General features: G+C 56.1%; 2 protein-coding genes across 2 annotated transcripts; one reads left to right on the top strand and one right to left on the bottom strand.

Moving 5' to 3' along the window:
• Nucleotides 1–1,372: 1,372 nt before the first annotated feature.
• Nucleotides 1,373–7,114, top strand: KLK1 (kallikrein 1). Its single transcript, NM_001001911.1, is given in 5 exon segments — nucleotides 1,373–1,418; nucleotides 3,701–3,860; nucleotides 5,420–5,712; nucleotides 5,870–6,006; nucleotides 6,910–7,114. Coding segments are annotated over 5 exon segments (792 nt in total). The 3' UTR covers nucleotides 7,066–7,114.
• Nucleotides 7,115–7,301: 187 nt separating this feature from the next.
• LOC146402424 (uncharacterized) lies at nucleotides 7,302–12,085 on the bottom strand. The gene is made up of 4 exons (XM_084965676.1): nucleotides 11,818–12,085; nucleotides 8,675–8,821; nucleotides 8,240–8,307; nucleotides 7,302–8,012 (listed from the first exon to the last, which is right to left on the bottom strand). The coding sequence occupies exons 1-4, from the start codon at nucleotides 12,083–12,085 to the stop codon at nucleotides 8,004–8,006; spliced, it is 492 nt and encodes a 163-aa protein (XP_084821802.1). The 3' UTR covers nucleotides 7,302–8,003.
• Nucleotides 12,086–12,831: the final 746 nt, after the last annotated feature.

Raw genomic sequence — 12,831 nt, 5'->3', positions numbered from 1 at the left:
TCCATAGGTAGGTTCCTGACATACAGCAGAGGTTGGGCCCCTGAGAGCTGCTTTGATTTCACTGAAGAGTCCAGCCTCTGGGTTTACCACGGAGGCCACAGGAATCTAGTTGCTGACTCTCTTCAGGGAGCCCCAAAATGTGCTTTTTCAGGTCACCAAATGTGGAAGTCTGTGAATCTGGCTTCTGAAACCTAAATATTTAATGGAGGGGAGGGTGGATGGGAATCTGTGGTGAGGTTCTGTTGGCCTTGGAAGGCAGGTGGTCCAGCATCTCTGGGACTTTGGAGGACATGAGCTTGAATACCCAGATTTGGATTACAAGGAGGAGGTGGGTAATGGGACCCCAACATCACTGGGGGGGGTGGACATTGGGTTTTGACAGTCTAGGAAACTTACTCTGGGGACCCCTGGAACTTCATATTCCCACATTTACGGGTGCTAGGGTTTGGTGAGGGGTACCTAAAATTTTATTATGAAAAGAACCTGAGGCGTTCCCATCACGGCTCAGTGGTTAAGGAATCCGACTAGGAACCATGAGGTTGTGGGTTCGATCAGGGGCCTTGCTCAGTGGGTTGGGGATCCGGCGTTGCTGTGAGCTGTTGTGTAGGTTGCAGATGTGGCTTGGATCCCATGTTGCTGTGGCTCTGGTGTAGGCCAGAGGCTACAGCTCCGATTAGACCCTTAGCCTGGGAACCTCCATATGCCGCAGGAGTGGCCCAGGAAATGGCAAAAAGACAAAAAAAAAAAAAAAAGAAGAAAGAAAGGAACCTGAATCCCGAGGCTGGGAGTTCAAGAGTCAGGACATTCTGAAAATCAGGGCTTATATGGGGGCACTGGAAGCTGAGAAGCTGGTATCTTTGGGTGCAAGTGGTGTAGGAAGAAAGGAATCAGGGCCCCCTGCTCTGGGGGTATGCTGGGTCTTCGGGGTACATAGCCATATACCTTGGGGCTCAAGGTACTTGGAGCTGCGTATTGGAGTCAGTGATTCTTCCACCTTCTTGTTTCTGATCCCACTCACCCCACCTCCCCCTCCCTTCGCTGGCTCTGCCCCCAAGAGCAAGGCCCCAGGAGCTCCAAGCCCTGCCCTGTCTGGCTTCAGGTCTCAGGAATGCTTCCAGCGCGATCAAGGGGCTGACGACAGAACAACAGGTGCTGGCTCTCCCGCCGCTGTCACAGCTCTTCGGGCGGGGGGTGGGGTGGGGGTGGGGGTCCAGCCCCCAGGAAGCAGGGGCAGGGCCTTGGCCAGCATCTGGGTGCCAGCAGGGCAGGGGTGGGGCCCTGGTGGGGGGGGAGTGAGGGCTTTAAAAGGCTCCTCAGGAAGGCTCCCCAGCTCCAAGCTCACCGCCTGCTGTCCCTGGACACCTCTGTCACCATGTGGTTCCTGGTTCTGCGCCTTGCCCTGTCCCTGGCAGGAACTGGTGAGACAGTGGGGAAGATGTGGGAGGGGGCGGTGGGCCCTGATTCTAATGCTGCCCTTGATCCCACTTCGTAACCCCTTCCCCTCTCCCCTCACCCCTCTCCCCTCACTCCCCTCTCGTCTGCACCCCCTCCAACTCATAGTCCAGCCCCAGACCAGAATACAAGGCTCTTTCTTATCTCTCCCAGCCCCACCCTAAAATCCAAACTGGCCCCTCCTCGTTGTCACCTTATTCACCCTATGTCCCTGTTCCCTCCGAGGAACAAGCAGAATTTTCTCCTCTTTCCCGCTCAGGTCCCTGCTCCCATCCACTTATCTAAAGGGGCAGATCTTGAGCCATCCTTGTTTCTCTTTTCCAAAGAGACCCCCCCACACAACCCCATCAGACTCTGGGACCCGGGTCCTCCATCCTATGCCCTATTTCTCTCTCTCTCTCTTTTTTTTTTTTTTTTTTTTTTTTTTGGCTTTTTTTTAGGGCTGCACCCACGGCATATGGAGGTTCCCAGGCTAGGGGTCTCATCGGAGCTACAGCTGCCAGCCTACACCACAGCCATAGCACTGCGGGATCCAAGCCAAATCTGCGAACTACACCACAGCTCATGGCAATGCCAGATCCTTAACCCACTGAGCAAGGCCACGGATAGAACCGGCAACCTGTTGGTTCCTAGTCAGATACCTTTTCGCCAAGCCACGATGGGAACTCCTCTTTTTTTTTTTTTTTTTTTTTTTTTTTTTAGGGCCGTGCCTGCAGCATATGGCCTCCCAGGCTAGGAGTTGAATAGGAGCTGCAGCTGCCAGCCTACACCACAGCCACAGTGACAGATCTGAGCTGCATCTGCAACCTAGGCTGCAGGTCACGGCAACACTGGATCCTTAACCCACTGAGCAAGACCAGAGATGGAACCTGCATCCTCATGGATACTAATCAGGTTCATCACCACCGAGCCACAACGGGAACTCCTGCCCTATTTCTCTCTGGCCCAATGGTCTGGCTCTTGGCCCCAAGTCTGGCCACATTCTGGTGATTTTCCCCATCCAGCTGCCGGCCCTCCATGAGCTCCTCCAGTCCTGGCACCTAATCTCGCCCAATCTTCCCAGGACCCCAAATTCTACCAGATACCTACGCTTCTTCAAAGGCAGACTTTCTCATCTGTGACCAGGTGGCCCCCCTTCTGGTGTGGGGTGTCTTCCTTCCCAGAACCCTCAGCCTTACCCCCCAGGAAACAATTCACAGAACCCACAACCACACGCTCTCTCCTTGTAGAATTAGCATCCCGCCCTGAGCTCCAGCCCCTCTTCAACTCGACCCCTCCCAACCTCTGGTTTTCTGGGACCCCCCCGCCCCCCCCGCACCAATGCCCCCACCCAGGATCCCAACAAATACCTTCCCAGCCCCAGCTGTCCTGCCCCAAGGATCCTGACACATGATTCTAAAACCTCCACATCAGGTGAGTTCTCTCTGCAGTCCCACAGCTGCTGGGCCCCTTCCTGTCTAGGCACGGCTCCCAAAAGAGCCCTAGATGCTTCCAGTAGCCTGAGACCTTCAACTCCACCCCTGTGAGGATCGCCTGGTCCCAGAATGACGTCATTCCACTCCCCCTCCTCCTGAGCCCTTCCCAGTCTGACCCCAGCCCAGTCCCGGGGCCCCCACTCCCCTTAGAATGCCACTCCTAGGTCACAGGACCCCAAACCCTCAGCGGAATCTGTTTATTCAGCCTTTGCCTTGGAACCCCAATTCTCCCCAAATCTCCCAGCCCCAATCCAGGAGCCCCCCAAATTCCACCGAGGCCCTTCTTGGCCCCTCTAACCTGATTCCCCAAATCAGCGTTCTTTCCAGAAACTCCCCCTCCAAAAGACCAAGCCAAGCCCTAATCATTGCCTCAGCCTGGGAGCCCCTTACTCCTGGCACCCCCGAGCCTGTCCCTTGGGGCTGAGGTTTCCCCTCTCAGAACCTATAGCCTCCTGTTCCCCAGAAGCCAAATCACCCCCTCCACCAGATGCCTGGCCAGGTGCTACCTTTTGTCCCCTACCCTGGTCACAGGGGGTGACTCTGGGCTCAGCATAGTCTCCACACTCAGGATGAGCCACCAACCCACAATTCCAGGGACAGTTCCAGAATTCCAGGCCATTCACCACACCCCTTGCCCCTGTCCTCAGCCCCCAGCTCTGGTCCTGTGTCCCCCTGCCCCCATCCCACAGCCCAGTGCTCTCTCCCAGCCCAGTCCCTCGGGCCCATTGCCAACCTCTGCCGCCATTGAACTTGACTCTGCATCCTGTCCACAGGAGCTGCGCCCCCCATCCAGTCTCGGATCATAGGAGGCAGGGAGTGTGAGAAAGATTCTCACCCCTGGCAGGTGGCTATCTACCATTACAGCTCCTTCCAGTGTGGGGGCGTCCTGGTGGACCCCAAGTGGGTGCTCACAGCAGCTCACTGCAAGAACGAGTGAGTAGGGGCTGCAGGACGGGGGTTAAGTCCCCTCGAGATCAAGCAGCCAGCCCTGTCTCTTCGGATAACCACGGGAGGGCTGGGGGACCCAAGGCAGAGAGGTCCAGGGTCACAGGGTCACAAGGAGAGGGGCAGGGCTGACCCTGAAAAAGCCCTCTCCGTGGCTGCCCGGCTCTCTTGGTGGGTCGGAGTAACTGTCCCTCTCGCTTCCTATGTCTCCATCGCTGTGTCTCTCAGGACCTGGCTCTGTGGGTCTCTCTGTGTGACTCTGACTTGTCCTCTGTCTCCATGTCTCTGACCATGTCAAGGGCTCTCTGCTACCCTGTCACCTGTGTCTCACCCTCCATCTCTCTGCCTCCCCCCCCATCTCTGCCTCACTCCCTCTCCCATCACTGAGCATGTCGTCCCCCAGGAGAAAGGAAGAGTATCCCCAGCCAGTGGATATGGGGGCTGGGGGAGTGTCTCATGCTGCCCAGCCCCTCCCTCCAGGACAATCAAGCACTGTGGGGGGCATAGCAGCCGGCGGGCTGGGAGGGCTGGAGCTGGGTGGGAGCTAAGGGGGGAAGGGGGAGGAGTCAAGGAGAGAGGGGGCTGGGGCCGGAAGGGACTCCGACCTTGGGCTGAAGGCCAGGCCACCTGCCCTCCTGCAGGGGACCCAACCCCAGCGGCGGCTGAGCTGGTCCCAGGCCCCGCCCCGCCTCCTCTCTCACACTCTCAGCCCCTCTGCCTGTTTCTGCCACCCTCTTGGCATATGGAGGCCGAATCGGAGCTACAGCTGCCAGCCTACACCATAGCCATAGCAACTTGGGACCCGAGCCGCGTCTGCGACCCACACCACAGCCCACGGCAACGCCGGATCCTTCACCCACGGAGCGAGGCCAGGGATCCCACCCGCAGCCTCACGGTTCCTCATCGGATTCATGTCCACTGTGCCACAATTGGGAACTCCTCGTTCTCTCTTCTTACCCCCTCCTCCCTTCCTCACTTGGTCCTTTCCTCACTCTCCCTCTTGGATCAGTCTTTTTCCTTCCTTTTTTTTTTTTTTTTAAAGGGCCACACCTGCAGCATTTGGAAGTTCCCAGGCCAGCCTACACCACAGCTCACCACAACACGGCATCCTTCACCCACTGAGCAAGGCCAGGGATCGAACCCAGGTCCTCATGGATACTACTTGAGTTCATTACCACTGAGCCACAGCGGGAACTCCCCCCTTCCTCCTTTCTTAGTCTCTCTCTCACTGGCTCCTCCTCATCCTGCATGTCACGTACTCCCTCCCTCTCACCACCTCGCCTGCATCTTTCTCATGCCCTCTGCTGCCCTCGGCTCCCCCCCTTCACTCCCCGTCTGTCTCTGACTCGGGGGAGGCGACTCCCCTTCTTATATGTTCACTTACTGTCTCTGTGTTTTCAGTGACGCTAGAGCTTCCCCCGCCCTCTCCCCCACCTCCTGTTTCTCTTCCTCATTTTGGACCCGTCCTTGTGCCCCCCTGCCCCGTAGTCTCCCCCGCTGGCCCCTCCTCTCGTCATCCTCACTGTCTCCACCCTCTCCTTCCCCAGTAATTATCAGGTCTGGCTGGGTCGCCACAACCTGTTCGAGAACGAAGACACAGCCCAGTTTTTCGGGGTCACTGCGGACTTCCCGCACCCCGGTTTCAACCTGAGCCTCCTGAAGAACCACACCAAGGCCGACGGGAAGGACTACAGCCACGACCTCATGCTGCTCCGCCTGCAGAGCCCCGCCAAGATCACAGACGCTGTGAAGGTCCTGGAGCTGCCCACCCAGGAACCCGAACTGGGCAGCACCTGCCAAGCCTCCGGCTGGGGCAGCATCGAGCCAGGACCAGACGACTGTATGTCGGGGGCGGGACGGGGGCGGGACGGTGCAGCCCAGGCACCTGGGTGTAAGAGGAGGGGGCGGGGGACCTGGACTCCGGAGTCTCAGCGGGGAGGGCAGAGGAAGTGGGGTCTGGCTGCGACAGCCCTGCGTTTCCCATGTTGTGCCCACAGTCGAATTCCCCGACGAAATCCAGTGTGTGGAGCTCACTCTCCTGCAGAATACGTTTTGTGCCGATGCCCATCCTGACAAGGTGACGGAGTCCATGCTGTGTGCTGGATACCTGCCAGGTGGCAAGGACACCTGTATGGTGAGCCAGCCTGTCCCCTGGGGCCTTGAAGTGCCGGGGGAGGGTACTCCAATCCTGGACCGGGCTTCAGCACTAAGCAGGCATCTGTCTCCGTTGCTTCCCAGCGCTGGCTCCCTCCGCCCTCTCCTTCCTCCATCCCCATTCCCATGCATCTCCTGCCTCCCAGTCACCCTTCATGCATTCCTCCCTCAACCGCTGGCGTCCAGTCCCCTCAGAGAACGCTTCTCAGGAGAGGCGACATCTGAGATCAGCCCTGAGGGTGGGAGGGTCTGAGATGGGAGGGTCCTCCCCATCCCCCCTGACGTGTCTGCGGGGACCACCCCCTTCCTGGATCTTGTCCACCCTGGGCAGAAACTCGACCCTAAGGTCCCATCCCCCGGGGGCAGGACTCCAGCCACTGTCCCCTCTGTTCCTCTGTTGGAATTCCCATTGATCTTCTTCTAGCAGTGGACTCAGGAGAAGACTGTCTCTTTTTTAACCTTGTTTTACTATTTTATTTTATTTTATTTTATTTTATTTTATATTTCATTGTCTTTTCGCCTTTTTAGGGCTGCACCCGCAGCATATGGAGGTTCCCAGGCTAGCGGTTGAATCGGAGCTGTAGCTGCTGGCCTACACCACAGCCACAGCAACTCAGGATCCAAGCCGCGTCTGCAACCTACACCACTGCTCATGGCAACACCAGATCCTTAACGCACTAAACGAGGCCAGGGATTGAACCTGCGTCCTTGTGAATACTAATCGGTTCATTAACCACGCGAGCTCCACGACTGTCTCTGTCTCCAGAGCTGGCAAGTCCCTGTCTGGATCTGTGCATCCAGATCTGATAGCTGGAGCTCCCCGGCTGGACCCCCAGGCCTCGCTACCCCTTCTCATACTCTCCCTCTCCTGCTTGTGCCATAGGGTGACTCAGGAGGCCCGCTGATCTGCAACGGTATGTGGCAAGGGATCACGTCCTGGGGCCACACTCCGTGTGGTAGCGCTAATAAGCCGTCCATCTACACCAAACTGATTTTCTATCTGGATTGGATCAATGACACCATTACTGAAAACCCCTGAATGCCCCCGTCCTGTCCCATGCCCACAGTAAAATCAAATATGCAACACATTCGCATCAAGTCCTGATGTTGTTTGGCCTTCCAGACGCCGGACACCTGGACACTCGGGACCTGTCCGGCCTACAGTAAAGAGCAGCGAGGAAGGGAAGGGCCAGAGGCAGGTTGTAGACCAAGAGGCAGAGAAAGGTTCAGACCCCACAGGGCAAAGTAGGTGGAGAGCACTAAACAGAGTCGGGCTCTGAGAGGCTAGGCCCACGTTTTATTGCAGCGGGTAAACCAGGAAGGGGCGGGGATGTTATTGCAAGCCACGCCTCCCTGGGAGGGGCCTGTTCTGCCTTGGAGCGGGGCTACATCAAATGATGGGCAGTGTCGTGTCGGCCTGGGGCCAAGACTGGACATCCTGGGGCCGTGCTGCCCCTCGGAGGGGGAGGAATTCCGATGATGGAGAGCGGCTTCGGGCCGTGGCCTGCGAGGGCTGGACGCCAGGGGGCGGGGCCTAGCTTGGCTCGGGGGTGGGGCTGAACGCGAGGGGGCGGTGTGGGACTTCCGGGGTGGGGGACGAGGGAGCCCCGTGGGCGCCGACAGAGCTGCAAAGGGTGGGCTCTCGTTTAAGGGGTGGGGCTCTGTCACTTGCTCTCGGAGGGAGTGGGTCATCTCGCACCCTTGGCCTAGATGGAAGGGGTGGGCCCGGCACCCGGCCGCAGTTACGTGTCTGTGTCCTGAGAAGCTCGGGTGCAATTGCTTAGAGAGGCTCAGAGGGGGGTGCTTGGGAGAGAAGAGAATTGGGCGCGTCCTCGGTGCGCTTGGAATATGAGTCTGACTGCTGCTATTTGGGCGTGGACTTCTGGGTGCTCTGCTGCAAGGCCCACCGGCGATAGCTCAGCCGCCGCTCCATCAAGGGGGTCGCTTTGCCCCACATGCCCACGTAGTTTAAGTAGCTCAGGGTTCCTGGGGGTGAGGGCTAGGTAGGCTGCCGGACTCCGAGCCCCGCCCAGCCCCTCGAGGCTGATCTCCCCCGAGGTCCACCCCAACCCGGCCGGAGACCCTGTTCTCCCCGGGCTCCGCCCCCTGCCCTTCCAGACCCGCCCCTTCCTCCAGAGGCCCCGCCCCTCACCGGCCCACAGCATCAAGGCGCCGGCGCCCCAGCACAGGTAGGTGGTCACCAGGTAAGATACCTGTGCCTTTGGCCTCAGCGTCTCGCAGTTGACTACAAAGAGCGTCAGGCTGAGGACAATCAGGAGCCCTGCGCTGGGGGGGAGCCAGAGATGGACACGAGGCTAGACAGGGACCCCGAGCCCCTCGGAAAAGAAGAGAGGAGACAGACTGCCTCTCCCACCCTCCAAGCACACAGAACACGCACAGAAAGATACCAGGAGCGGGTGGAAAGAGAGAGACACAGGAAGAGAGTGCGAGAGCCCCAGCGCCCCTCACCCCGACGGAAACGATGTGGTAGAGCCGAGAAACACACTGCGACAGGGAGGCAGGAATCCCAAGAGACCCAGAGACCCAGCAGGAGAGACCATCTGAGATACACCTCCGGAGGCCAGAAAGAGAGCCCCAGGGAGAGATGCTGGCCTAGGAGGGGGCCCCTGCCCCGGGGCGGCACTTACCAATGCTGAAGCAGAGGGAACTGAAGACCAGGTCGGTCTTGTTCAGGCGTTGGAACACCTGCCGGAAGGAGAGGCTCATGGCCAGGAGGAGGATGAGACACAGGATCAGGGCCAGCATCATGAAGCCCATGCTCATGTGGATGAGAACTGGGGGGAAAGGGAGAAATGGCCCAGAGTCAGCCCCACTTTCCCTCCAAGATCACCCACGAAATTCATCCCCCTGACACCCATGAAGAGCATGCCCAACAGACACCCAAAGTTTAGCTACAGATGTCCCCAAAATCACTCCCTCTGCCAGTCCCCTCCTAGAAACCCCCAAATGACTCCCACTCTCACAAAGTCACCCCCATAAAGTCAACCCAAGGTCAGCCCCACTTGTACCCTCAAAGTGGTCTTAAATCACCCCTATTTAACCCAGAGTTAATCCCAGACACCCTCACGGTCAACTCCAAATATACTTTCAAGTTCACCCCCATGCAATGACCCCTGAGTCACCTCCACCCACACCCTCGAGTTCATCCCACAGAATCATCCCTATCATTTCTAGAGTCAGCCCCACAGACACCCCCAAAGTTCCAGACTAACTTAACACTAGTGCCCTCAATGGCAGACACTCCCTAGAACACCCTTGAAGTTACACAAGACACTTTAGTCTCCTTAGTGATCTCCAAAGTCACCCTACTTCTCTCTACTCATAGCCCACTGTTCCCTCGTGACCCCATTCTCACCCCCAGCCCTCCCTGGATATCAAATCACCCACCCCCCATATGCCCCAGAACACACACACAGATGTACACACAAGAAAACTTTCAGGAGTTCCTGTTGTAGCACAGCGGAAACAAACCCAACTAGAAACCATGAGGTTGCAGGTTCAGTCCCTGGCCTCGCTCAGTGGGTTAAGGATCCGGCATTGCCGTGAGCTGTGGTGTAGTTTGCAGATGTGGCTCAGATCTGGCATTGCTGTGGCTGTGGTGTAGGCTGGCAGCTGTACATTCTATTAGACCCCTAGCCTGAGAACCTCTATATGCCTCAGGTTGGGCCCTAAAATGCAAAAAAAAAAAAAAAGAAAAAAGAAAAAAAGCCTTTCAATTCAGTACTCTAAAACTCTAAAACCAAGGTACCTAAATGAAAGAATCACACTCAGTTTAAAATCAATGTTTATCCAGTTTGCATTTCAATACAAGAGTTTCAGCCCCTTCTGAGAATTCCATATCCTCCTCTTAGCCATTGCCTACTTTGCCTACTTCTTTTTTTTTTAGGGCCGCACCTGAAGCATATGGAGGTTCCCAGGCTAGGGGTTGAATCGGAGCTGCAGCTGCCGGCCTACACCACAACCACAGCAACGTGGGATCCGAGCCACATCTGTGACCTACCCCACAGCTCACGGCAATGCCAGATCCTTAACCCACTGAGCAAGGCCAGGGATCAAACCCGTGCCCTCATGGATAGTAGTTGGATTCATTTCCACTGACCCATGATGGGAACTCCCCTACTTTGCCTGCTCTTGAGCAGGGCAAGACTACTTCAGCTGCTTTGTTTTTGGCAAACCACACATATTACAGAATAGCAATAGTGCTCTCAGGATCAGTTACATAAACATGGTTGAAGATTCCCAGTGAGGAAACCAGCCTCTCTCATAACTAAGACCTTGGCACGTGACCAGTCTCCACCAATGAAATACAGCCATGCTAAACTTGGACTTGGCAGCCAGAAGAAGTAGGTGTGAACTCTATTCTAGTGGGGGTGGCTGCAGCTACCTCCAGGGTCCTGGGACAGCAGAGAAAGAGGTGCCTCAGTGGAGTCCAGCCCTGGAGGGACGGGTCCACAGGTCAAGTGTGTGCCCAGCCAGCCAGTCCTCCAGGACTCTTTGGGCATAGTCCTGGTCATCAGCCCTTGCAGCTCAGTTCTCTGACCTCACAAAGATTCTACAAACTTCCCAGTATTCTGCATAAATCTGCTTTCTGCTTAAACCAGCTTGAACAGGCTTCTGTTGCTTGTCATGAGAATTCTGACCTTACAAAATTTCATCAGCCCTTTTGAAGCATTGCTATTCTGCTCTTGGGAATATATCCCCCAAAAGAATCAATGAAGTATTGTAGGAGTTCCCCTTGTGGCTCAGTGGAAATGAACCCAACTCATATCCATGGGGATGCGGGTTCCATCCCTGGCCTCACTCAGTGGGTTAAGGATCCGGTGTTGCCTTGAGCTCTGGTGGAGGTCACAGATGCAGCTCCAATCTGGAGTGGCTGTGGCTGTGGTGTAGGCTGGCAGCTGCAGCTCTGATTTGACCCCTAGCCTGGGAACTTCCATATGCCACAGGTGAAGCCCTAAAAAGACAGTTGGAAGAAGCCTCTTGTTAGCCTTAAAAAAAAAAAAAAAAGTGTGAGAAAGAATGGTGGCGTCTTTAGCCATCTAACCATGAGGCAGATTGGGTTTTGGTAATTCCCTTCTTTTCATGAGCAAAGACAGTCCTGTTTCCTCATAAGCCATATATAACTCCAGGAAACCCCCTCACGATGTTCGCTTCCAGAACATTGTATACCATTAATCGTATTTATTTATTTATTTTTGTCTTTTTTGCCATTTCTTGGGCCGCTCCTGCAGCATATGGAGGTTCCCAGGCTAGGGGTCAGATCGGAGCTGTAGCCTCCGGCTTACGCCAGAGCCACAGCAACGCAGGATCCGAGCCGCGTCTGCAACCTACACCCCAGCTCACTGCAACGCTGGATCCCCAACCCACTGAGCAAGGGCAGGGATCGAATCCGCAGCCTCATGGTTCCTAGTCGGATTCATTAACCACTGAACCACAACGGGAGCTCCTAATTGTATTTATTTATTTTGAGTGTCTCTTTCTCTTATACCTCTCAAATTCAAGCTGGTTTCATGTTGTGGAAAAAGCATGGAGGCAAAAATTGTTGCGGGTTCAGGTATTGCCGGATCCAGCTTCTCAGAGGGTGTTTGTCTCTTGCCATCTCTCCTTAAGATTTCAGAGACTCTATAGAGATCATGTTGAGAATTCTAAAGATCCCCCCACAACCAAAAACACCCAAAGATATTCGCACAGAGATTCCACCCCCCGATAAATTCCAGCCACCACCGCCCTCCTCCACACTACCCCATGGCTTGCCCAGACTCCTACTGACCAGTGACTTGGCCCAGGCTGGCACACTTGTGCTTCCTGCAGTCAGTCCAGAAGCCCAGGTAGCCAATGTAGGGGCCCTGCAGGTAGACCAAACGCCCATCCAACACAGTGAACAGCATCAGAGTGGCCGTGACACTGAAGACAAGACACCAGCCCCGCAGGACCAACTTGCGATCCTCCTCCCAGTAAGAAGCCTGTTCCACTGCGAAAGAATAGAGTTCTGGGGTCCTGGCTCTGTCTGCCTCATTCTGCTGTTCCCTAGTCGCCATCTCTGAACACAGCCCCATCTCCAACCCCACCCCAACCTTGCCTTTCACCCCGTTCTCCATCCCCTTCCGCCCACAGCCTTCTTCCTATCCCCACTCAAACCCCAATCCCAACTTTATCCAAGTCTCTGTTTCCTGTCCCGTCCCAGCATCACCCACGGCCCCATGCCATCCCTAATATTCTGAGTCCCAAACTCTGAACAGAGCCCCCTTCCCAACTCTAATCCTAAAACCCAACTCGTCTCCCACCTACAACCCATCCTAAACCCAAACGTCCCTGTGCCATCTCCAGTTTCATCTTCTGCTCCCCAAAGCCCAGCTCCATCTCCACTCTCAATGCCACCCCCCTTATCTCCAGCCCTGTCGCAAATCCCAACCCAGGACTTGGGTTCCAAAGTGTGTTCGCTAGGCTGAGACCCATGGTGTCAAAAGGGGACACAGGTGGTGTGCTCCAGATTCACCAAGCGCTGTGCTCTGCCAACTTTCCAGCTGGCAGAGACCCTGACTCAGCCCTCTCCCCTCACCTCCAGCCACACTCGACTTCACAGGGTCCCTCCCCCACACTAAGAGGCTACCCTGGGGCCCCCACAGCCCAAGGTCATGGTCTGATTCATGCCGCTTCCTCTCCCTGGGGCACTCTTCTTCCACCTTTGCCCTGACTGCCCTAACAGCCATACCTCCAATGTCACTTCCTCCACATTTCCCTCGCTGAGCCCCCTACCCCACCCCCAGCCTCAATTCCTGACCAG

This window comes from Sus scrofa, chromosome 6 (genome assembly GCF_054392235.1).
Source record: "Sus scrofa isolate SSC_HxYL_T2T_F1_AM1 chromosome 6, Sscrofa_HxYL_maternal_Yorkshire_Landrace_v2.0, whole genome shotgun sequence".
Lineage (NCBI taxonomy): Eukaryota > Metazoa > Chordata > Mammalia > Artiodactyla > Suidae > Sus > Sus scrofa.
This window is presented reverse-complemented; position numbering and strand designations above follow the sequence as displayed.

Excerpts from the sequence above, each read along its gene's own strand:
- LOC146402424 (XM_084965676.1), bottom strand. The coding sequence starts at position 12,085 with ATGGCGACTAGGGAACAGCAGAATGAGGCAGACAGAGCCAGGACCCCA. Across the intron at positions 8,822-11,817 it reads CAGCCTGGGCCAAGTCACTG|TTCTCATCCACATGAGCATG; the intron begins GTCAGTAGGAGT and ends CTTTCCCCCCAG. Across the intron at positions 8,308-8,674 it reads TTCCCTCTGCTTCAGCATTG|GGCTCCTGATTGTCCTCAGC; the intron begins GTAAGTGCCGCC and ends CCCCCAGCGCAG.